Genomic DNA, 24,707 nt, shown 5'->3' on the forward strand with positions numbered 1-24,707 from the left:
GCATGAAACTGGTTCAAGTTACTTGAATTTATAAATCACCTCAATTTTGCTTGTCAAGATATTACAGTGGAAACCCCGATGTAAGAAATATTTCCTGACGAGCTCACTCTAACTATTAATTTTATTTTCATTTATGTCACCAACAAAGCTGGCAGATACATGGCAAATGCAGTACAATATGGATAAATGTGAGGTTATCCACTTTAGTGCCAACAACAGGAAGGCAGATTATTACTTGAATGGTGAGAGATTGGGAAAGGAAGAGGTGCAACAAGACCTCTGTCTTTGTCAACGACTCACCTTCACAGCAAGAGGATTCGTGTATCGGAGCAGAAATATCTTGCTGTAATTGTACAGGGCCTTAGTAAGACCACACTCTGGGTATTGAGTGAAATTTTGGTTTCCTTATCTGAGGAAGGATATTCTTGCTATGGAAGGGGCTCAGCAAAGATTCACCGGATTGATGGAGTCATACAACTTGGAAATGGATCCACTGTGCACATGCTGACCATTGAGAACCTATCTGTGCTAATTACATTCAGCAGCACTTGGTCCAAAGAGGATTGGTGGCCCTATTAATTAAAGGTACCATTATGGAATTTATTGGTGGTGCTCAGAGATATTTGTTTTAATCACATTCAGGGTGTTTGACTATCTAAAAGTGAAATAAATTAAGGATGAGGTTTGTAGGTTACAGGGGAAATTTAGAATAATAACGGTTATGGGAATTTCATGGAGCCAGTAATGCAGGAAAAGACACAACATAAAACAGAGCGATACAGCGCAAGAACAGGTCTTTCGGCCCACAGTGTCTGTGCTGACCATGATGCCAGTCGTAATTAATCCCATTTTTCTGCACGTGGTCTATAATCCCTCCATTCCTTACCTGTTCATGTGCCTTTCTGAATGCCTCCTAAACGTTGCTATCATATCTACTTCCACCATTTCCCCTTGGCACCTACCACTCTCTGTGTAAAACAAAAAAAAATTGCCTCGCAAATCTCCACCTTTAAACTTTCCCTCTCTCACCTTAAAGCTATGCCCTCTATTTCTACCCTGAGAAAAAGACTCTAACTGTCTACCATATCAATGCCTCTCATAATTTTATACAGTTCTGTCATGTCTTCCCCAGCCTCCGACACTCTAGAGAAAACAATCCAAGAAGATGTAAGAATTATCTTAAGCTAAAAGAGTAGTTTAGAAGGAAGATGACAGGTGGTTTACGTAAATAAATTAATTAGACTTCACATTAACATGGTGGTTTGAATGATCTCCTTGCAATAAATTCTGTATTTTTTTTCTAATTGATGTGGTGTCAAAGCAAGAGATAATGTTGCTGGGGAATGAAGATCAAAAAGCCTGCAGATGGTGGAAATTTGAAATAAATTCAGAAAATACTAGAAGCACTCAGCAGGTCAGGCAACATCTGTGAAAAGAGAAACAGGGTTAACGTTTCAGGTCCAAGAGCCTTTGTCAGAACTGTGGACAAGAGGGAATGCTATGGCTGGGGAATGGAGCTCAGTGTAAGCTACTCGAGTCTTTCTTCTGGAGACACAAGACTTCTTCTGGAAACTTCCTTCTGGAGACTCTTCGTCCATCTATCATTCCCCTGCCACTAACCTCCCACAGATGCTGCTCGATCCACTGAGTTCCTCCAGATTGTTTGTTGCAATTCTTCCTTCTGCCCTTTGTGTAAGATTGCTAAATAGTGTCATATTAGGGTCTATTGTGTACCATCTATTTAATATTACAAGTCTGAATAAACTCAAATCGTTTCTGATTCTTCCAAATGAGTCTGAAGAAATTTTCATCTAATTGGTTCCCATTCAAGATCAGGTCCTGATGCAGGGTTTCGACTCAAAATGTCAATAACTTCCAACCCCCCCCCCCCCCCCACTGCTGTGACAGGCATCTGCAAATGGACAGATTATTGCTCGTCGTACTCAACCCAGTTGCAGCAAGCAACATTGGGAAGCAGCACATACGAACTTAGGAAATAGGAGCAAGAGTTGGCCCCCTTGAGTCTGTTCCACTATTCAATAAGATTATAACTGATACTGTATCTAAATTACACTTTGATGTCCAACTTTCATATCCTCTAATTCTCATTGTGTCCATAAAACCATAGATTTCAGCCTTGAATATCTACAGCCATTGTTATGAGAGATTTCCAGAGATTCACATGCCTCTAAGAAAGAAGTTTCTTTTCATCACTTTCCTAAATGGTTGACCCTTATCCTGAGAGTATGCTATATATTTCTAGACTCTCCAGCCAGAAGGCATCTATCCTGAATAATCTCCCTCTGAATCTTGTATGTCTCAATGAGATCAGCTCTCATCCTCCTAACCCCCAGTGAGTAATGAACCATCTTCCTCAATACCTCTTCAAAGGACAACCCACTCTACAGGTATCAATCTAGTGAACCTGTGTTGCACTGCTTCTAAGGCAAGTGTCTCCTTAGATCAGTGGGCCCATTTGACTACCAATATGATATGTGCAAAATAAACTTGTTGTTTCTTAACTTATGAGCTTTTTCTGAGGACTTCAGTGACCAAATAGAAAAACAGTTAATTTTGTGGCAGTGACAGCTTTCACTTTGAGATTGTGTCATTTGCCATAATTTTACTTTTCACTTAATCCAAAGATATGTTCGTGAAATCCTAAATTGAAAAGGAACCAAGAAACTGGAAAGATCAGAAAAAGATCTTGTTATCATATTTTGTTTTGGACATATGAAAGTCTCTAACGTTACAAAAAAAATGAGGACTGGATCTTGATCTGGAGCTTTGCTACAAGATCTAACTGTGTTGGGTTTGGGTTGTATGTTTTGTTGAAAGGTTCAGAGCAGGTTATGTCAGCTTTATGCCATTGACAGTGTTGGCATGTGGCAACTGTACATTAGCTAAACAGTCAGCAAGGGAAGGAAGGATTTGACCTGAAATGAAGGGGGTTTTTTTTTTAGCCTATCAGTTTGAAGAGTAACCAGTGTTAGTGGCAAGCAGCGATGTTTAACAAGTAAGTAGATAGTGGAATTTTGCTCAGGCTAAGGAAAGATCGTTCTTGGGTGTCTGCTTCAAGTTTACCTCCATGCCATGGGCAGGCATGACGTGGGTTGTGTATGAGGGGCTTTATCCAGCCTTGAAGTGTGTTTTACGAGTATCATTGTCACCTTTAGCTTGGTGCTAGTGGCAGGGCATGACAGAATACATGTGGAGCCTTGATCAGCCTTATGGCTTGTGATGTGCTTTCCCCAATGTTAGCTACAAGTTTGCTTCAGTGCCACAGCTATGTGGTGACATTGACCCATGGAAGATGGATGAGGGCCTTCACATGGCCTTGGAGCCTTTTCCACTCGTGTATTTTCAGCAAGGTATTCTGCAGGTGCCTCTAGGTCAGGTTGATTAAGGAGAAAATCCAGGTTAAGTTTGGATTGCTTAGGTTTTAATTTTATGCCAACCAGCCTGCCCCCCCTCCCCCTCCCCCTCTGTCATTTGCGTGATGCAGTGGGTTGTGGGCATGTGGAATTTTCACAAGGGGCAAAAATAAATAATAAATAGAATTATCAGTGATATTGGGGTTTACATTGAACTAAATCAACTCAGTTTTTTTAAACTCTGACCCCTCCAACCCCTGGCATGTTTTCACTATCCCCTCCGACATTCCCCTCTCTGAGGCGGAATGTTCCGTCCTCAGCAGAGGCCTTATCTTTGTCCCCCTAAGCCCGCACCTCAACGAGTTCCGTGTCCACCATGACACCGAGCTCTTCTTCCGTTGCCTCTGTCTCCGGGCCTCCCCACCTCTCACTGATGATCCCTTCTCCTGCCTTGAGCCCTCCTCCTCCTCTTGGACACCCTGCTCTGGCCTTCTCCCTGCTCTGGAGCTTTTCATCTCTAACTGCCAAGGGACATTAACCGTCTCTACTTCACCACTCCCCTAACCTATTCCACCCTCACCTTCACCCTCACCCTGAACGCACTGCCCTCCACTCTCGCCACACCTAACCCAACCTCACCATCAAACTCACAGACAAGGGTGGTGCTGTTGTAGTCTGGCAGACTGACCTTTACCTTGCCAAGGCCAGATGGCAGCTCATGGACACCTCCTCTTACTTACCCCTGAACCAGAACCCCACTGAGAAGCATCAGGCTTCCGCGCCATCATCAACCTCATCACCTCCAGAGATCTCCCCTCTACAGCCTCCAAACTTATAGTTCCCCTACCCTGCACTGTCTGTTTCTCCCTCCTACCCAAGATCCACAAACCCAACTGCCCCAGTAGGCCCATTGTTTCGGCCTGCTCCTGCCCCACTGAACTCGTGTCCTCATATTTTGACTCCATTTTGTCCCCTTTGGTCCATTTCCTTCCCACCTACATCCGTGAACTTCACATGCTCTCCATCACTTCAACAACTTTTAGTTCCCCAGCCCTGACCAGCTCATTTTCACCATGTCCGTTCAGTCTCTGTACACTTCCATCCCCCATCAGGAAGGCCTCAAGGCTCTCCACTTATTTCTTGATAACAGACCCAACCAGTTCCCCTCCACCATCCTCACCCTCAACAACTTCTCTTTCAGCTCCTCCCACTTTCTCCAGACCAAAGGTGTAGCCATGGGCCCTCGCATGGGCCCCAGCTGTGCCTGCCTTTACGTCGGCTACATGGAACAGTCCGTGTTCCAAGCCTACACCAGTAACACTCCCCAACTCTTTCTCTGCTATGTTGACGACTGCATTGGTGCTGCTTCCTGTACCCATGTGGGGCTCATCAATTTCATCAACTTCACCACCAACTTCCACCCTGCCCTCAAATTCACTTGGTCCATCTCTGACATCTCGCTCCCTTTCTGGATCCCTCTGTTTCTATCTCCGGAGACACATTATCCGCCGACATCTTTTACAAACCCACTGACTCCCACAGTTACCTTGACTACACCTCTTCCCACCCCGTCACTTGCAAGGATGCCATTCCCTTCTCTCAGTTCCTCTGTCTCTGCCGCATCTGTTCCCATGATGAGGTTTCCCACTCCAGGACATCAGAGAGATCCTCTTTTTTTCCAGAAAACAGGGTTATTTCTCCACTGCGATCAATGTAGCCCTCACCCTCGTCTCCATTTCCTGCACACCTGCCCTCCCCCCCCCCCAACACACACACACACACACACACACACACACACACACACACACACACACACACACACACACACACACACACACACACACCATAATAGGGGAAAGGTTCCCCTTGTCCTCACCTACCACCCCAAGAGCCTCCACATCCAACGTATCATTCTGCGCAACTTCCGCTATCTCCAATGGGATCCCACCACCAGGCAGGTCTAACCCTCCCCTCCCCTATCCTCTCTGCTTTCCGCAAGGATTGCTCTCTCCACGACTCCCTTATCTGCTCATTCCTCCCCACCAATCCTGCTCCAGGCACCTATCCCTACAACTGTGCTAAGTGTTGTACCTGCCCCTTCACCACCTCCCTCGCCACAGTTCAGGGCCCTATACAGTCCTTCCAGGTGAGGCAGCACTTCACATGTCATTTATTGCATCTGGTGCCCCCATTGCAGCCTCCTCTACGTCGGTAAGACCCGACACAGATTGGAGGATCACTTTCGTTCCATCCACTGCAATTGCCAGGATCTCCCGGTGGCCAACCATCTTAATTCCACTTCCCAATCCCACACTGACACGTCTGTCCATGGCCGCCTCTACTGCCAAGATGAGGCTAGACACGGATTAGAGGAACAATACTTCCTATTCCGTCCTGGTAGTCTCCAACCTGACGGCGTCAAAATCAATTTCTCTAACTTCAGTAACCCCTCCCCTCTGTTCCCCCCTCCCCTTTTGTTGTCCCTTATCCCTCTGGCCCCTTTACCCCTGCTCTTCCCCTCCCCTGCCCTCACGACCTGCCCATCACCCACATCTTCCTCCCTCTGGTTCCTCACCTCCTTCCCTTTACTCCATGGCCTTCTGTCCTCCCCTGTCAGATTCCATCATCTTCCATCTACCACCTCCCAGCTTCTTGCATTATTCCCACTTTGCCCCCCTCCCCCACCTACCTACCTTCCCCCTCTCACCTGAACTCACATATCACCTGCCAGCTTGTGCTCCTCCCCCTCCCCCCACCCTTTTAATCTGGCTTCTGCCCTCCTTTCTTTCAAGTCCTGATCAAGGGTTTCAGCCCGGAATGTCGACTGTTCATTTCCCTCCATAGATGCTGCCTGACCAGCAGAGTTCCTCCAGCATTTTGTGTGTGTTGCTCCAGATTCCAGCATCTTCAGAATTTCTCATGTCTGTTTTTCTTTAGTGTGGTCAATGACACCAATCACCTTGTTAGTGGCATTGTGAAGACCCAAGATCACCAATTTCCTTAATTAATGTAAAATATTCTCCACAGAAATGAACTGTATTAGTATTCAAAATGTTACCCGAGCTAGAATGACATATCTTAGAGCAATGTAAGCCCACAATAACATGGTAATCAGTAACTACTAGAAGTTGACCTATACTAAGTTATAAGCAGTTAAAACCTGAATTCATTTCAAAACCATTGGGATTGAGTTTCGGAGAAAACTTGGCTTTTAACTAAATTGGTAAATTTAGTTATTATTGTCACATGTACCAAGGTACAGTGAAAAACTTGTTTTGCATGCCATCCATACAGATCATTTTATTATAACAGTGCATTGTAGTAGTACAAGGGAAAACAGTAACAGAACACAGAATAAAGTGTTACAGTTACAGAGGAAGTGCAGTGCAGGTAGACAGTAAGGTGCAAGGTCATAATGAGGTAGAGTGTGAGGTCAAGAGTCCATCTTATCATACTAGCGGACTGTTCAATAGTCTTGTAACAGCGGGATAGAAGCTGTCCTTGAGCCTGGTGGTATGTGCCCTCAGGCTCCTGTATCTTCTGCCTGATGGGAGGGGGAGAGAAGAGAGCTATCTGTATGAGTCATGGTTGACTGGCCTTCTCAGAATATCTGTTTTAGATTTTGTGTAGGTATATCTAAAATGAAATTTCCTCCTTACCTAGAAGGAATTCTTCATGCAGTGGGTTAGCATCATTTTAATTCTGCAGCTCCAGTAATGACAAATGTAAACTTGACTTTCTGGTGAAATCATTAGTTTCACCAAAGCTAAGTCCACTGTTGCACCACTGAGTAATTCTGGCTATGCATGATGGGGAACACAGTTATGAAGAATTAATTTGCAGATCATTAAACAATAATAGGAATAACATGATAAAATTGAATAACCAATTACTCAGTACTTCATCAGCCAGGCTTCATTAACACAATGCAGTCCAATAAAGTGGTAAGACAAGTAAATTTTTTGTTTTGTAATGGGCAGACAGGTGATGCAGATCAAACTGCTACACTCTTTATTAAATTCATCAAATTCCAAAGGTGAAAAATCATAAAATTACAGTGGTTCTTGACAGCATTAGTCCATTTTGTCAACCAACTCGGCTCCTAGTCAGCCACGTCATAATTGACACCTCAAGATCTATACCATTCCACAGAAACCTCTCACCTCACAATATCTAATCTTTCTAAAAAGGCGGTGCAGATGGTGGGGTTGACTGATTCCCACTGATATAATTGCAGCAGAATCCAGGCTGACTAATGTAATATAAGAAAAATTTATTCCTGAGGAATCGTATGTAACATTATATTAAAAAAAAGGGAGAATTATGTAACCTGAGCTTCCTAATCATCTCCGTTGGGTCAAGTATATTGATTGGCTTGTCCTGAAAACTACAATGAGAAGTTAGCTGCAGTGATATTTATCAGTGCTTGTGTTAGTGTTTCTGGAGTGGGAAATTGAGTAGTTGTGTAGATGGACATGTGTAGCAAAGTTATGTGGCATCTAATTCCACGCATTAGATAACTGCATTGGAACGCATTATTGAGCACAATAAGGAAATGGGGCTAAATATACCTTCTTGCCTTGATGCATGTATCATTTTGAATAAAAAGTAGATACTGCATTTATGTGATACACTGCTTAGATACAACAGCTAAGCTATTGGAACTTTTGTATTGTAATACCTTCATGAATTAAGCTTCTAAAAATCTGTAAACTTTGCAAGATTCCAACGATACTAAAGTGGTCCCCCTTCCTACAGGTAACAGAGTTGCAGTGTAAACATATCCTGAACCTAAAAATTAGAAAGTGATGTGCAGTGGAGTAAAACAGTGATGCTCCCAGGAAAAGGACTTGGTTCTGTGGTCTGGTTATTAATATTATAATTTATGATGCAGAAACTAATTGCAAAGGCAAAGCCAAAATTATCGAGAAAAGACAAGCTTTACAGCAAATGCATCTGGTAAGGGTGACACATGGTCAAGGGATGTTGTAATCGTCTTTGTGCCCTTGAAGTAGGAAGAGGGGAATCAGCAAGTCCATCTGCTCCAGATCACTGTCCAAAAAGAGTTCCATTGGAAACTGTGCTCCATGGGTATTGGGTATTGATGCATTTTGCCTTCTGCAAATTTGTGCCTGCCAGCATTTATGCATGAAGACTGTTCTGTTCAGTTAAATACCAAGTAGCATTGGCAGCATAAGATCTTCTTTACAAGAGAAATTAGAAAGAACAATGAAAGGTTTGACAAAATGTAATTTTGCTTCTGTTTACAGTGCAAACTGTAGTTACTGGTGTTCCATCCTCCACTCAACCCTTCCACCCTCTGCCTGATCTTTGACAATAGGAAGAGCTCACCCATAGAGCTCATGGAAAGCTTGGTGTAACTCCTAACCCAAGGGCCTGTTTTGTAATTCATTCTGTTGACTTATTGCCTCACCTCCCTTTCTCACTCAAAACCCAGTTCTTCTGTTTGTCCTGGGCTGTATTCTGATCTTTGAGAAACAATAGCCTGGAGTCATAATAGCATTAGTCATAAAACCAATGAGAGAACATCAGTAATACAGTTGCCAAGTTATAAGCACCTTGTTGCATTTTACTAAATTAAAGATGTTTAAAGTCTAAGGTCGTATTTCAACCAATAAAAATAATTGGCCATGATCAACCATTGTAGAATAACATTACCTGATTTTGTTAGAATGTAAAATTCAGTTTATTTCCAAAGAAAAGTAAACACTGTTTCTTTAAAAGATGAAATGAATCTGGGCTGGCAACTAGATAGCATTAAATATCTTCTTGTTACTTGTTACAAAATTTTTCCTTGCTTTGGATTGGCTGTACTTTCTAATGTGGCTTCAATTGTTCTGACCACAGGTATGTGACTGGTGCAAGCACATCCGACACACAAAAGAATACCTAGACTTTGGAGATGGAGAGCGACGGCTACAATTCTGCAGTGCAAAATGCCTCAATCAGTACAAAATGGACATTTTTTACAAAGAAACGCAGGCCAATCTTCCTGCTGGCTTGTGCAATACAGTGCACCCTCCAGTGGAAAAAAAGTCTGATAACACAGGCGTACAACTACTAACTCCAGAGTCTTGGAACATGCCACTGACTGATACTCGGAGAAAGCCCCCATCTCCCGTGGCACCTTCCTCACAGACTCAAGTTCCCATCCCTACCGCATCTACCGCCCTCTCCCCATCTGATCCTGCCAGTAGCTCTGCTGCCAAAATCCACACTCCAGTCTCTAAGCCAATAGCTGCAAATGAAAGTCCAAATGTTCCAGCAATCCAGCTTCAGCAGCCAGCCAGCATTGTGCCTCCGGTGGGTGTCCCCCCAGGTAATCCCTCCATGGTAATGACAAATCGAGGACCCGTCCCTCTGCCAGTATTCATGGAACAGCAGATGATGCATCAGATCCGCCCACCATTTATCCGAGGACCGCATACTCCAAGCCCTAATAGTCCCCTGTCAAACCACATGATATCGGGGCTTGGTCCCCCCGCAGGTGGCTCCAGGACCATGGGTCCTAATTCAAGCCCCATGCACAGGCCAATGCTTTCACCACATCTCCATCACCCATCAGCACCCTCCATGCCAGGCAGTCATCAAGGGTTACTTCCCCCAGCAGCGCCCTTACCTAATGTTTCGTTTCCACCTGTTAATCTGATGCCAAATAGCCACATGCATGTCCCGCACCTTTTAAACTTTGGAGTGCCATCGCTTGCTCCCTTAGTTCCTCCTCCAACGCTCCTGGTGCCCTATCCCGTCATTGTCCCACTGCCTGTGCCCATTCCAATCCCCATTCCAATCCCTCACATGTTTGACTCCAAGAATACCAATGGTATTTCCAGTAGTGCTGAGGGTTTAATTCCAAGCACAACTAACAATGAAGATGACACTAAAGAGCCAAGTAGTTCTTTGGCATCGAATAATGGGCAGCAGGGAACTTCCAAGCCTATTAAAGCCTCATCTAACTGCTCGAGCCATTCTTTGAACCAGCCAGCCGTGCTTCTTGACACCAGCAGGAGTGAGATTGTCGATCTAACTGTCAAGCCTAATGGTCCAATTAAAAGCGATTTTTCTTTCTCTGATGCAGTAGACTTTCCACATGATGAGGTTATAGACTTGACCATGAGCCATAGAAGCAGACTTAATCACATTGGTCACAGACCTCTACATGCTTCTGTGAAAGTTGAAAATGAAGGCAGAAGTGTTGTAGATTTGACTCTTTCCAGTCCAGATAAACGGAACTGTATCGACTGTAGGGATTTTCCTCATTTGAACCCTATTGAAACAAAGGTGTTATCTTGTAGTGGTGCTTCCCACTGCAGCACAATCCAGCTAAATTCAGGAAGCTCAGGAGGCGACTCAGATCTAACACCTTGCAATCTGGTTATGAATGGCACAAAGAACGTGGACGGTTCCCACTTCTCAGAAAATCCTTCAGACCAGCAGCAGCAGCAGCAACAACAACAGTCACAACCACCACAGCAACAGCAGCAGCCACCGCAGCAGCAGCTGGAGGAGATCGCTGTCAACGAGCTGGAGTCTGTCAAAGAAAACAACTGCACATCAAACTGTCAGCTGGAGTTAGAGGCAGGTAAGAAGGCCTCAATTGAATCACCCCTGGGTGGGGTGGACAGGCAGGATGTAAATCATAATCCTGCAGATGAGGACCATGCATATGCCTTGAGAGTAGTACCCAAGACGGGCTGCTTGATTCAGCCTGTGCCAAAAGCGACTGAAAAGACTGCCATAGCACCCTGCATAACCTCAACGCCAATACTCAACACAGGGCCCGAGGACAGTGAGCCGCCACTGAAACGCAGATGTCTCCGGATTCGAAACCAGAACAAGTAAAGGTTTGTTTTGAAATGCGTTTACAAAAACCTGAAGGCAGCACATATTGAATACAAAAGAAGACACAAAGAGACATATCTGCCCACTATGACACTGAGCATTGCAACAATGATTAATTGTAAATTTTCTTTTAAAATGCCTCTGGTTTAAGGTTGATTGGCTTAGCATTTTTCCTCCAATAAGACTTTAGCCACCTGTCTGGGAGTGGTTTGCACTAGTAATCAAATAGATTATTTAGTGATTTGAAATGTGAGTTGCCCAGTGGCAAAGCTCATTGATGCTGCACTCTCTTGGGTATGCTGATTAATCATGAGGTTGGTGTTGATTTCTCACACCAGTTTTGGACCTGTGAATGGAAGGAAACCTGGTCTTCTGTTATTGATAAAAATGTGGTAATCAGTTTAATATAACAAGTAACAAGGAATGAACATTGGATTGTCTTATATTCCTGATGTATTCTAGATACAGAATTTTTGTCAGTTTATATCCTGACAATAGGGAGGAAAAAGGCAAACAAGCACTTGGAAGTGACAACTATACCATGCCCCTTCACACCAGTCTTAAAATGTTGAGAACAAGATTAATAATGCATTAGGAAAAGTTATTAAAACTTGGCTTGTTGAGTTCAGGTGGATAATATTTACTTTTTTTTGACATAGTTCTCATTGAGTTTGCTGATTAAAAATATCCAGATTTCTGAAGAGGTTTACTCTTTAAAAAGCTATTTGATTTGGATCCTGTCTGGCATTAAACTGGAACAATGCCAGAAGAAAATAAATGGAAATAATTTTGTTTTAAATCATTAGATTGACACCAGTGCAGGAATCTCAAAATGAAGATTGCAAATGTTGTTGTCATGATTATATTTTTTAACTGTTATATTTGCTGTCCTTAAATTCCCACCAGTTTGTCAAGGTAAAATAAAACTTCTTAGAAGCCCATGATTAGAACTTGAGAGCTATTATGACTAGAAAGGACACAGTTTGAGCTATAAAGTCAAAGAATTGGATGGCTGATGATGTAATTGACTTGGTGAGTTAGCTGGGCTGAAAGGATTGGCTAACTGACAGGGCAGACATAACTCAAGCCTCTGGTTCAAGTGAATTATATAAAGTGCTCTTCATATATAGGTCTAGTAGCACACACAATATGGACCTGCAGTAAAAAGGACAGATTGAAAGCAATTGTACCATTTTTATTGCCTGTAATTCCAGTGTAAGCTGTTGGAGAACCTTAGTGCTTAATGTTTCCGTTATCTTACATAAGGTAGATTTTACCTCGGCTGAGAGGTAAAAGCTGCTCTCATGAAAATAAATGAAATCATGGTAGATTGGAGGACTCGCTTGCAATATTGTTGAGCATGGGTTCATGGGCTAATTTTCCTGTATGAGGGGTTGGAAATGGTTCACCATTTACTACAAAGGCAAGTTTGTGTGTGCTGGTTTTGCAGTGTTGTGGATGGTAAAGGGGAGAGAAAGCTAGGGGATGGTGTGGACTGGAATTATTCTCCCATATGCAATTAAATACCATGATGATTGTCACCACTATGAATGGAATGTAGAGTGTTCCATCAAGTACTTGGTAAAGAGCGCTCTTCATTGAATTAGTTTACAGTTACATGGGAATGTAAAAATTTAAGATAAGTATTTGAAACATTGTACTAAAATAAATTCCATTTATTCAGTGGCTTCAACTTAGCAAAACGTCCCTGAGGTGCTTTGCAGGATGGCAGGAGCTTGGTGCTAAGCCACACAAGGCAATGTTCGTGCAGATGACCAAAAGCTTGGTTAAAGAGGGAACTTTCAAGAAGAGTCTTAAAGATGAAAACAGTTGCAGAATAGCTGGAGAGTTTTCAGGTTGCTTTAAGTGATTAAATATCTGATTATAGAGCTGGGAATGATGTAGGTTGATACCATGGGAAGATTGGAAAATAAGGCTAAGAATTTTAAAATTTAAGCTGTGACTTAATTAGGAGCAATGTAGATTATCCAAGCAGAGAACAACAGATGAAAAGGATTTGGTCTGAATTACGATGCAGGAAGCAAGGTTTCAATACCTTTGAACTTGAAGAGAAGAACAAATAGGAACTTTTTAATTCAGTCCTTCATGGGGTGTGAACATCACAGTCAAGGCCATCATTAGTTATGTACCTTTAATTGTCTCCTGCCTTGGTGGGCTACTTCAGTCTAGAGTTAAGAGTCAATCACATTGGCGGATCTGGAAGCTGTGTATAGACCTGACCAAGTGAGGAAAGCAGATTTTTTTCCCTGAAGAACATTAGCGACACAGATGGGGCTTTGCTACAATTTATCTGGAATAAAAGCTAGAATCCAGCATTTTATTCCAGATTTATTTAATTGCTTGAATTCAAACTCAATAAGCCAGGCTAGTCCACTAACAGCCACAATGCTACCTTGTGGCTGTTATTGTGGAAATGGGCAGTATTTCTGCATTTGACCTAGTGTTAGGTTATCTTGTTTTTAATATTCAACAACAGTTAATCAACAAACTTTCAGACCAGTTCATTAATAAATTAATAAAATGTCCCTAATTGGGTATATTCCGATGTGGAAAACTGAATATCATGAAATGGTCAGAAAAGCAGGTGAATATCATACATTAAAAATTACAGTGATACATTTAGCTCTCTAGGTGACTAAAGCTGTGCAGACCGAGAATAGGAGAGTAATTCTTATCATATGGCCTGAGTAAACTCCGCAAATCAAGGTGCTGAATAAGATAACTATCACTGAACTAAACCTATTCTTGTGATAGAAACTAAATGAGTTTTAACTGCATACCTTTTCTGAAATACAGCAAGTTAATAACATTGGTGTTTCAAGCATAAAATCTAATTGCAGTTCATTACTAAACAAGAAAATACATAAATCTATAAATATGAAGTATTACAATGTTGTCTGGATTACATCATGAAATTTTTAATAACTTCAAATTAGGCTTACTTTAGGTTCAGACATTGGACAGCCAATTTCAAATAATTTAGTTTTTTACTGAATTTATAATATCAAATGATTGAGATAGGAATTAAGCATTTTTTTGTTTAAAGTGTGCTATTATCTGGATGGGTCAAAGATAATTTGTGGTCAGCAAACTTGAACTAAGAGGAGTGGACTGTAATTCACCGAAGTGATTCAGTCAACCTTAGCCTTCAGTCTGCAATGGACTGTAGAACTTAGGAGTTACAGGATAAAGTATAAATTTGGAAGTAGCCTGCATCTATCCCACATTGTGTCATTTCCTGGATGAAACAGATTATTTTGGAGTTGTTTAAACTTACAGGGTACCAGTAGCACTTCTGAAGAAGCAATAGGAATTTTTACCAGGTCAGGTAGCTCATAACATGCGACACCTACAGCAGTGGTACACCAAGAAACGCTGATTGGGTCAGATGAAGATGATGAGCATGGTCACTGGCATGGACCAGTTGGGCCAAATGGCCTCTTGCTGTGCGATATATTCAGTACACTGCTATATATCAGTATACTTGGTTCTGCAAGTCAGATGTTAATGAGTTCTGTGTTTTGTAAATGAAAATATCAATAATACAAAATTTTCATTTTTCATTGCCGTTCCCTCTTCAAATGACATTTGTCTTTTGACCTTGTCCATCCTTCCATCATTGTCCATTTTTATTTTTCTCTCTCACTTCACCTGTCTTCCTAAGTGTTTGGCCCTTGCAGCATGGTAGGGATTAGGCAATGCTCAGAGACGAACAAATTTGTGTGTTTAAAATAAATCCCATTAGGGCAGAACAAATGGTAAGTACTGCTGTAACATTCCTCGCCACCCCTCCCCCTAGGAAGCAGACTGATTTCATCAGTTACTGATCTATAATCCAGTGCTTTTGTTTAATCATTGAACAGAGAGCTACTAAGGAATATTTGCCACTGTTTTGCTTTGACCAGATGTTGCATCTTGGTAGGATTTCTTTGTCCTGTTGATTTGAGTCTTCATCCGAGTGACCTTGGACTACCTCAGCAGTCCTTGCAGATTCCCCAGACTGCAATGGATTGACTGCAATGGATTGAGAATCACACAAAAATCTTTCAATCTGCAAAATGTAATGGCAATATTACTGGGATTACTCCTGTCTAAATTGAGAAATGATTGCTAGCTGAGGTTAAGCTTCAGTTTCAAAGAAGAAGATGACAGGTGTAAAAGTCTACAGTTCTAATGCTTTGTGGAAGTACAACAGCAGAGGGAGAGATGCACTGAATTTTAGTGAGGATGAAGGGTTTGTAGGCCCATATATTTTTAGGTTAATAGAAATCATAGATTTGCATCTTAAGAGGGCCCTCAACCCATCATTCCTTTCCAATATCTTTGATCCATCCAATTAGCCACTGCTCTTTCTCCCAAAGCCCTGTAATTTTTTTCTTGTGCAAGGATACATTCAATTCCCTTTTTACTTTAAACCTGCCTCCACATCTGTGCAGGCAGTATATTTCAGCTCATACTATATTTAAAACAAAATTCTCATGCTCCCCTCCAGTTCCTTTGCCAATTAACTGAAATCTGTGCCCCCGGTTGGTGATTGCACTGCTGGTGAAAGTAATTCCTCCTCATCCACTCTCAAAATTAAATATTTTTACCACCTTGGCTGCTCTCTGAAGACTGATCCCAGTTACTCCACTCTCACCCAACATCTCTCATCCCTGAGACCATCCTAGTAAATCTTCCGTGCACCCCCTCCAAGCAAGAGTGGAGGTTTCACAGAATCACTGCCGATTAGTACATAATAGTCAAAGGTTGCAGAGAGAGAGAGGATTTTGTTTTTCTCCTTGTGTCTAGAGGATTTCTAAATGCGAAAACATTCTCTCGAGCACTACTGTTCAGCTTGGCTACCCGACCTGAGCCCTGCAATCAGCAAAGAAGATAATTTTGAACTGCTATGACTTGACTGCTCCTATTTCCTATGTTCTTATGAATGCTGCAATCATCAGTGCCAGTCACTTTGACTGGGTTTCTTTCCTTGGGTATTTCATTCAGCACTGAGAATACTGGAAGGAGTGCTTCCCCCACAGACAACATGTGTGAAGAAGAAAGGAGTACAGGGCAATGATGAGAGAGAATGAGTGGGATTAATTGGATATCCCTAGCACAGCGCCAGTGAGCCATATGGCTGCTTCCTGCGCTATATGATAGGCAATGCAAGAATTGAATTAAGGTTGTGTAACTGCTTTCCTTCATGATCCCCAATCAAAGTTTTTTTTTTACAAATTTCATACTGACATTTTTGGATTTAAGGATTGCACAGATTTTTTTTGTGGAATTCACACAAAAATGGCTTGAGTTTCCATTCCTCTTCATCCCTTTGACTTCTTGTCAACATGACCCTCCCCCACCATAGCCACAACAAGCCTAGCATCTGACTCCACTGCATACTGTTACAGTCAGTTGCATTAAGCAGGCAGGTTTGATGTCTTCTGTGGTTTCATTGTATGTGTATGTGTAACATTATCTACAGTTGCTGTCTTTCAGTTTCCACTTACTAACTGATTGTTCTGACTATTGTTAACTAGTATTTCACTGTTTATCAAGTAGCTTTATTGTTGAGTGCAATCCGATTGAACACCCTGCTTAGATTACATAGGAACATACTGAAACATCCTACAGCATGGAATTGGGTATTTTACTCCAACTGCTAGTCCTTATGAGCCTCCCCTTTCCTACTCTGTTCCACCTTACCCTTGCATCTTTCTGTTCCTTTTACCCTTGCATACTTACCTGGCCTGGTCTTAAATGCATCTAAGCTGTTAACCTCAACTACTTCATGAAGTTGTAGACTATACATTATAATGATTCACTGGGTGACGAGATTGCCTTTATTCCTGTTAGATTTATCAGTGACTATTAATACTTGTATCCCTTAGTTTTTGATTATCCCAAACATAGAAACATCTTCTCTACACTTGTCTTGTCAAACACTGTTTAAAAGACACCTTGCACAAATGTACATCTTTCTGGTCTGAGACCAGCTTCTTAAATCTTTTCTTCCACCTTCTTTAGTGCCTCCATATGTTTTTTGTAACATGGAGGCCAGAGCTGTACATTGTGAGCTAAGTGCTGTGGAGTCCCCACACCTAGACTACACAACAGGTCATAAGCAATGGAACAAGACTGCACAGTATTCCACAGAGATAATTGTTCCAAAGCCTCATTTTATGGCCAACAGTTTGGGGAGTTCTGGCATTTCCTGCTGTACAGAGGAATAAATCAGTGAATCAAGAAGAAAATACATTACCAGCTGTCTGTCAAATCTGCATTGCAAACAGCATAACAAAAGTGTTTTAAGTTCTGTGGTGCTTACATTCTCTTTATAAAGAATTCCTTCAAATGACTCTGCTCACAGTGACAATTTTAAACAGATGTTTAAAATGGATGTCACTTCCTTCCCTTTTCATCCTCATTAAAGCTCCTCATTTTTTTCTTTTAAAAACTCAAATCTTTTGTTTCTTATCTATCTTGTATATTAAATGCATTCATTTTTCACATGTTGCTTGTCATAATATTACCTTCCATTCCTGCTGTCACCTTGACAGATCTGTGCAATCTACATTCAATAGGTTCAGTATTCCTATCAGACTGGGATACCCAAAATTGCACACTGCGCTTTAATTGTTCTGTACAAAATTATCTTTGTTTACTATCATTCTCAATACACTTAAAACCCAAAAAGCTGGTTGCTTTTCTTTGGAAGGTTCTTCTCCAAATTTGAACTCCTTTCAGTTTCATTTGTCCTTCTTTCCTTTACCCCCAGCTAAAACACCCTTCTCCCACCCCCACTTCTTCTGCTTATTTGCCTTCCTAGGTTCTTATACCTTCCTTTTTGATGTTAACCAAGTCCCCTCATTTTGAGTCCTCAAGTTTTTTAAGGAGAATCCAAAGAGAATTTGTAAGTATATTAAGGGAAGGGAGAGAGAGGATAGGGCCCCCCAATGACCAAAGTGGACATCTTTGTGTGGAGCCACAGGAGATTGGCAAGGTCTTCAATGAATATTTCTCCTCTGTGTTTACCATGGAGAAGGACATAAAGAGTTCAGATCTTGAGATAGTTAATGGGGATAATCTGCATTACAGCAGTGGAGGTACTTGATGTCTTAAAATGTATGAAGATGGATAAATCTGATCAGGTATATCCAAGAATACTGGGAAGCTAGAGAAGAAATTGCACAAGCCCTGACTGAGGTATACGCATCATCGTTAGTGATGGGTGAAGTGCTGGAAGACTGGAGGGTGGCTGATGTTGTGTCTTTCTTTATTTAAGAAAGACTGCAAAGAAAAACCTGGAAACTAAAGACTAGTAAGTTTAACATCTGTGGTAGGTAAGTTACTAGAGGGGATTCTGAGGGATAGGAAATATAAGCATTTGGGAAGATGGGTTGATTGGGGATAGTCAGCATGGCTTTGTGTGTGGGAGATCATGTCTCATGAATTTGAAGTTTTTTTTGAAGTAGTAACCAAGAAGGTCAATGAGGGTAGGGAGGTAGAAGTGGTCTATATGGACTTCAGTTGGGCCTTTGATAAGGTTCCGCATAGTAGGCTGCTCTAGAAATTTGGATTGGATAGCAATAATTTGAGAATGCTGACCAAATGGGTGGGTACTGTTAGCACTTTAATGTGATTTTAAGGAGAACTTCCAATTTATATAACGTTTTTCACTACCTTAGAATAACAATACTTATTCACAGCCAATTAAAATGCAACTAGAACCCATAATTTGTATGGGATCCAGGGAGAGCTACCTAATTGTCTTGATGGTAGGAAACAAAGGGTGATGGTCGACAGGTAGACAGGGTGGTGAAGAAGGCTTTTGGAATACTGGCCTTCATACTCAGTGCTCTGACTGATAGAAATCGGGATGTTATGTTGCAGTTGTACAAGATGTTGGTGAGGCCACATTTGGAATATTGTGTTCAGCTTTGGTCACCCTGCTATTAGGAAAGATGCCATTAAGCTGGAAAGGGTGCGAAGGAGATTCACCAGGATGTTGCCAGGACTCGAGGGACTGAGTTATGGAGAGAAGTTGAGTAGGTTGGAACTTTTTTCATTGGAGTGTTTGAGACTGAGGGGTGATCTTATAGAGGTGTACAAAATCATGAGGGGCATAGATCGGGTCAATGTGACAGTCTTTATTCCCAGGGTTGGGGAATCATGAACAAGGGAGCATAGGTTTAAGGTGAGAGGGGAGAGATTAATAGGAACCCGAGGGGCAACTTTTTCACCTGGAGGGTGGTCAGTATATGGAATGAGCTGCCAGAGGAAGTGGTTGAGGCAGGTATGCTAACAACATTTAAAAGGTACTTGTACAGGTACAAGGATAGGAAAGGTTTAGAGGGATATGGGCCAAATGTGGGCAAATGGGACTAGCTTAGATGGGAGTCTTGGTTGACCTGGACCAGTTGGGCTGAAGGGCCTGTTTACATACTGTATGAGTCTGTCTGTGCTCCAAGCGTTCTTCCACTTTCTCTCTTTCTGCTCATTTCTCAATGCTAAATACACCTGATGGCTCAACATCTTATTGACATGGCAATTTCTTGGCTAAACCATCCACGAATTGATGTCAGCTTAGTTTGCAATAGATGCAGTGCTGATTGGAGAAGTCTTTACATCTTGGTACATAATAGCAAAATGTGTCAACCTTGACTTAGGAGTGTCACTCTTGCCCCTCAGTCAGAAGCCCATGCAACAGGTCTACCACACACTGCACTGAAGAAAGTTACCACAATCAGGCAGATCTTTATTGATTTGAAGTCATTTAACCTACCAGTTTAGTCCCAGTTGAATTTGTTAGCGTTTAGTCGCTCTCCTGGGTGGTGGCATGTTAGTTTGTATTATAATAATGCTGATCTGTCATTCTTGTGACACATTAGTGTACATGATGTGCCAATTTTTTAATTAATTCTAAATGAAGCAATGTTGCAAAAGCAATAATTTGAGAATGCTGACCAAATGGGTGGGTACTGTTACCACTTTAATGTGATTTTAAGGAGAACTTCAATTTATATAACATTTTTCACTATCTTAGAATAACGATACCAATTCACAGCCAATTAAAATGCAACTAGAATCCATAACACAAAAAAGAGTAATCGAATGATTTATTTTGGTATTGGCCAGGCCACCCATATTGCTTTCCTTTTGTTTTGAATATTGTGATCTTCTATGTGCACCTGAGAGGATGTACTTTGATGAACAGAAAGATCCAGGGATCCAAGTCCATAGTTCCCTGAAAGTGGCAACATCGGTCGGTAGGGTGGTGAAGAAGAGCATAGAATTGGGGCGTTATGTTGCAACTTCGCAAAACACTGGTTATACGCCTCAGAGCATTGTCTGCAATTCTGGTTGGCACACAATAGGACGGATATAATAGCACCGAAACAGTGCCAAGGAGATTAGTGCAGATGGGCAAAAGTTCAGATTGGACTTGGTAGGCTGAAGCGCAAGTCTCTGTGCTGTAGGGCTCTGACTTTTGGAATGTTTCATTGATGCAGCACATCCCTCGTGGCACTATCAGCCTAAATACATGACTTGGTCTCTGAAGCAGACTGTTAACTTCTACTCTTCCGAGTGAGAAGCAAGAGTCATACCCCCTATCTCAAGGCTGATACTCCTTGGCATTACATAGCAAGATGTAAAAGAGTTATCAGTCAACTATCACCATCACTTTTGGATTTGACAGCTTGTCAATGGCTGAATGTGGTTTTGTGCTTCACTCAGGTTCAAACACAGTTTCAGTAGAGACCTGACACCAAACCTTACAAATATTAGATGGGATGCCAGACACAAATCTAAGCCAAATAGTGATGTCCATGAAAAGCTAATGGATGTATCCAGGTTGTGGAACATGCAGCCAATTATGTTGTTTTTAGAAACAACAATACAGATTCTAGGACCAGCTTTCCTCCTAAACAGTTTGAAACAAGCCAGTATAAATTGAACCTACATGTCAGTATACTCATACAATTTTTGTTTCCTCCAGATACCTTAAAATATTCCAAAAGTTGCACAAGGTCACTTTTGTCATAAATTTTTGGGATGTGGCCATTGCTAGCACTTATTGTTCACCCCCAAAGAGTCACCTTCTGAACTGCTTTCCTTCTACAGAAGGAGCTCCCACATTGCGTTCGGGGAAAGAATTCCAACACTTAACCCCAGCAACAATAAAGAAATAGCAATATAATATCTAAGTCAAGCTGGTGTGTAGCTTGAAGAGAAACCTAATGGTGGTAATCTTCCCGTTTCCCTGACGTCCTCCTCTGTCTAGGTGGTAGAGGTCACAAGTGTGAAGTGCTTTCAAAGTCTGGGTGAATTGCTGCTTAGGTTCTTGAGAAATATGGATTTCATCTTGTAACTACTGACCACAGTAGTGAGTGTTCATCAGAAATGGAGATGTTTTAGGTGTTAGTTGGGGAAGTGATTAAATGGGCAGCTTTCTCCTGAATGGTGTTGAGCTTCTCAAATGTTGGGAGCTGCACTCATCCAACAGGTGAAGAGCATTCCATCACAATACCAATTTGTCCCTTGTTGATAATGAGAGTCATGAAGTGATTTAGTCTTGGGTCTATTCTTATAGTCATGGCATTTATTGGCTAGTTCAGTTAAGTTACCAGTACATGGTGACCCTCAAGATATTGGTGATGTTACTACAGTTGAATATTAGGTGGAGAAGATGAGACTACTACCTACTGACATCAGAAATTATAATTGCCCATTTTCTCATGGCTCGTCTCTCTATCCTCACTCAGTCCTCACAGATGGTAGACTTAATTGACCAACGTTTTTAGCTCATTTTAGATGTTTATATTATGTTTCTCCTGATTCCTTTTAAAGTGCAGCTGTTTGGGTCTGAGTTTCCTGCTGACCCTCATTGGGGATTTTGGCAGAATAATTCCTCCTGTGATGCATGGAACACGAGTGCAGTAACTTCTGATAACCAGCAGCAAAGTACCTAGCTGATGTCAGGCAATTGGAACCAGTGATGATTATAGTTTAGTGCCTTGATTTGGAGAGGGTAGTGTGCAACCCAGATTCACTAATTAGAAAAGTTGCTCACAAAGAGACACATTATTGTAAGTGGATCCTTCTGCACCTCCCTTATTTCCTTACTTGTTGTAGAAACATAACAGAGAGGAAATAGTGGGCCAATTGGAAATCACTTCCATAAGTTAGTGAGGAAACAATTCCATGATGCTGACAATTAGATGAGAACTTGCCTTCAATAACTGGATCAAACATAACCATTAATTGAGGATTATTTGCCTATAAAGAGCAACAATTGCAGAAATGCATGTAGAAAGTCTTTGAGAGACCGAAGCTCAAGATATAATAACCAAGAGCAAAATGGATGAATCCTCCAGTGAATCTGGTAAATCACATCCCTCTAGTTAAGCAGTAGTGTATATAGCTGTGTAAATATTAGACAATGGAAATGTCCAGTTATGTATTAATTTATCCACTAATGCATTGACCAAGGTAGTGTGGCAGGCAGTGACCAAAGCAGTTCCACTAGCTCGTTGTACCTGTTCTTGCCCATAGACTTTCTGAAGTTTTGAACTGGAAGATACAATGTTTACAAATCCAGTTCAGCACGGTCCTTCCTGCAGAGGATCTGTATTCTGGAATTTCCCACCCAGACAACTGTCTCACTTTATAAGCAAAATGTATAACCACCACATTTTACCAGCTGCCAGGATAGATGGGGGACAACCAACTTCGTAGAATTAAAATGACAAATGCTGTGACTTCTCAGTTGGTCAGATGGCAATCTGTGGGTGATGGAATTCAGAGGGAAGATTTAATACAGCTTGTATATCTGCACCACATCACTCACTGATAGTTCATATAATACCTACATTACTCGAAGTTTTGTTGGGGAGGAAATAAATGATCGTGATCCCAAGCCTAGAATGAAGAAATAGGTTATTACAAACATTGAAGCTACTAAGATTGATGAAACAAGATATCCATAATGGGCTTGACAGTTGACAAGGGAAGGATCTACATCAGAGATGGATACCTCAATGCTTGACAGTTTTAATAATTATCTTGTGCTACCTTGAACTTTAAGAATTCTTTTATCAGCTCCCAAGCATTGATGGCAAATGAGACCTGAAGAAAAATGTGGATTTCTCTGTCAATTGTATTACCACACCAATGCTTGTACAGAAGAGTCCAGCTCTTAGCATAGCCTGCAATTGTGTTGTTTATACTATGATACAGCGTCTTGTTTAAAAAGAAAATGGGAACCTAGATTTGTCTTGTACTTTTTTTGCATCTTTATGAAGCCCCAAAATAGTCATGGATATTAGTTACTATTGGATGTGCTCTATATCAGATAGACAACTTGATGACCAGCTTTTCATGGCAAGATTCCATGAAAGGCAATTGGATGAATGGCCCTCTGTGCCATTGATGGTTGGTTAAAATGTTGTTCAGAATATTGGAAAATGATGCTTTGAATACCATTACATGATCATTAAGTTGGATTTCAGAAGTTAATGAAAAGGAATAAACACTTGCCCCCATGGACCTGCCCTGTCATTCAATAAGACCACGAACTATCTTTTACGAGAGTGCTACTTTCCTACACTAACTCCATATTCCTGATTCCTTTAATATCTATTGATCTTTGCCTTAAATATATCCATAACCCTTGGGTAAAGAATTCCAAAGATTCACTGACCTCTGGCTGAAGAGCTTTTTCTCCTCATCTCATAACCCTGTAGTTTTAGATCCGCGGTCTAGACACCCCAGTCAGGGGACACATCCATTCCGCATACACCTTGTCAATTCCCTTCAAAATTTTCAGTTTCAATGAAATTACCTCTCATTTTTCAGAACTCAAAAGTAAAGATCCAGTCTGCTTAATGTCTCCTCGTATGACAAAACTGCTATTCCAGGAATCAATCTGGTGAATTTTCACTGCACTCCCTTTGTTGCAAGTATATCCTTCCGTGGGTAGAGAGATCAGACCTGTGTTCAATATTCCAGTTGTGGTCTCGCTAATGTTTTGTATAATTGGAGCTAGACATCTCTATTCTTAACACACATCCTCTTGTAATTTAGGTCAAAGTACCATTTGCCTCCCCAATTTCTTGCTGTACCTACTCATTAATTTTTAGTGAATTGTGTATATGGACATCCAGGTCCCTCTGAACAGCTTCACCTTTCAATTTTCACCATTTTAAAAATACCATGCCATTCTATTTCTTTGACCTTGCATTTTTCTATATTGTATTTTATTTCCTTGTCTAATTTACTCTTCATTTTATATTATCAAACTACCATTTGGTTTGCTACCCAATGGTATTTCCTTCCCTTTTTATATGTAGTCATTTTTTTTGGTACTATTTAAAAAAAATCTGCTAAAAATGGACATGGCAGTTAACACTTTGAGACTTAGTCATAAGGCTGCATTTAATCAATTGGCAGGAGTTTTATAAACAC

At 41.4% G+C, this 24,707-nt stretch overlaps 1 protein-coding gene across 6 annotated transcripts in view; it reads left to right on the forward strand.

Annotated features, from left to right (window-relative positions):
• Positions 1-24,707, forward strand: part of sobpa (sine oculis binding protein homolog (Drosophila) a) — a 210,648-nt gene that overhangs the window by 177,546 nt on the left and 8,395 nt on the right. For 5 of the 6 annotated variants that reach the window (XM_052025209.1, XM_052025211.1, XM_052025213.1 and 2 more), the window contains one exon: positions 9,243-11,239. In XM_052025209.1, coding sequence (XP_051881169.1) covers positions 9,243-11,237 — 1,995 coding nt within the window. In that variant the 3' untranslated portion in view covers positions 11,238-11,239. The remainder of the gene's footprint in view (positions 1-9,242; positions 11,240-24,707) is intronic. The other variant, XM_052025210.1, reaches the window with a different exon arrangement.

Source organism: Pristis pectinata, chromosome 10 (assembly GCF_009764475.1).
Source record: "Pristis pectinata isolate sPriPec2 chromosome 10, sPriPec2.1.pri, whole genome shotgun sequence".
Classification (NCBI taxonomy): Eukaryota; Metazoa; Chordata; class Chondrichthyes; order Rhinopristiformes; family Pristidae; genus Pristis; species Pristis pectinata.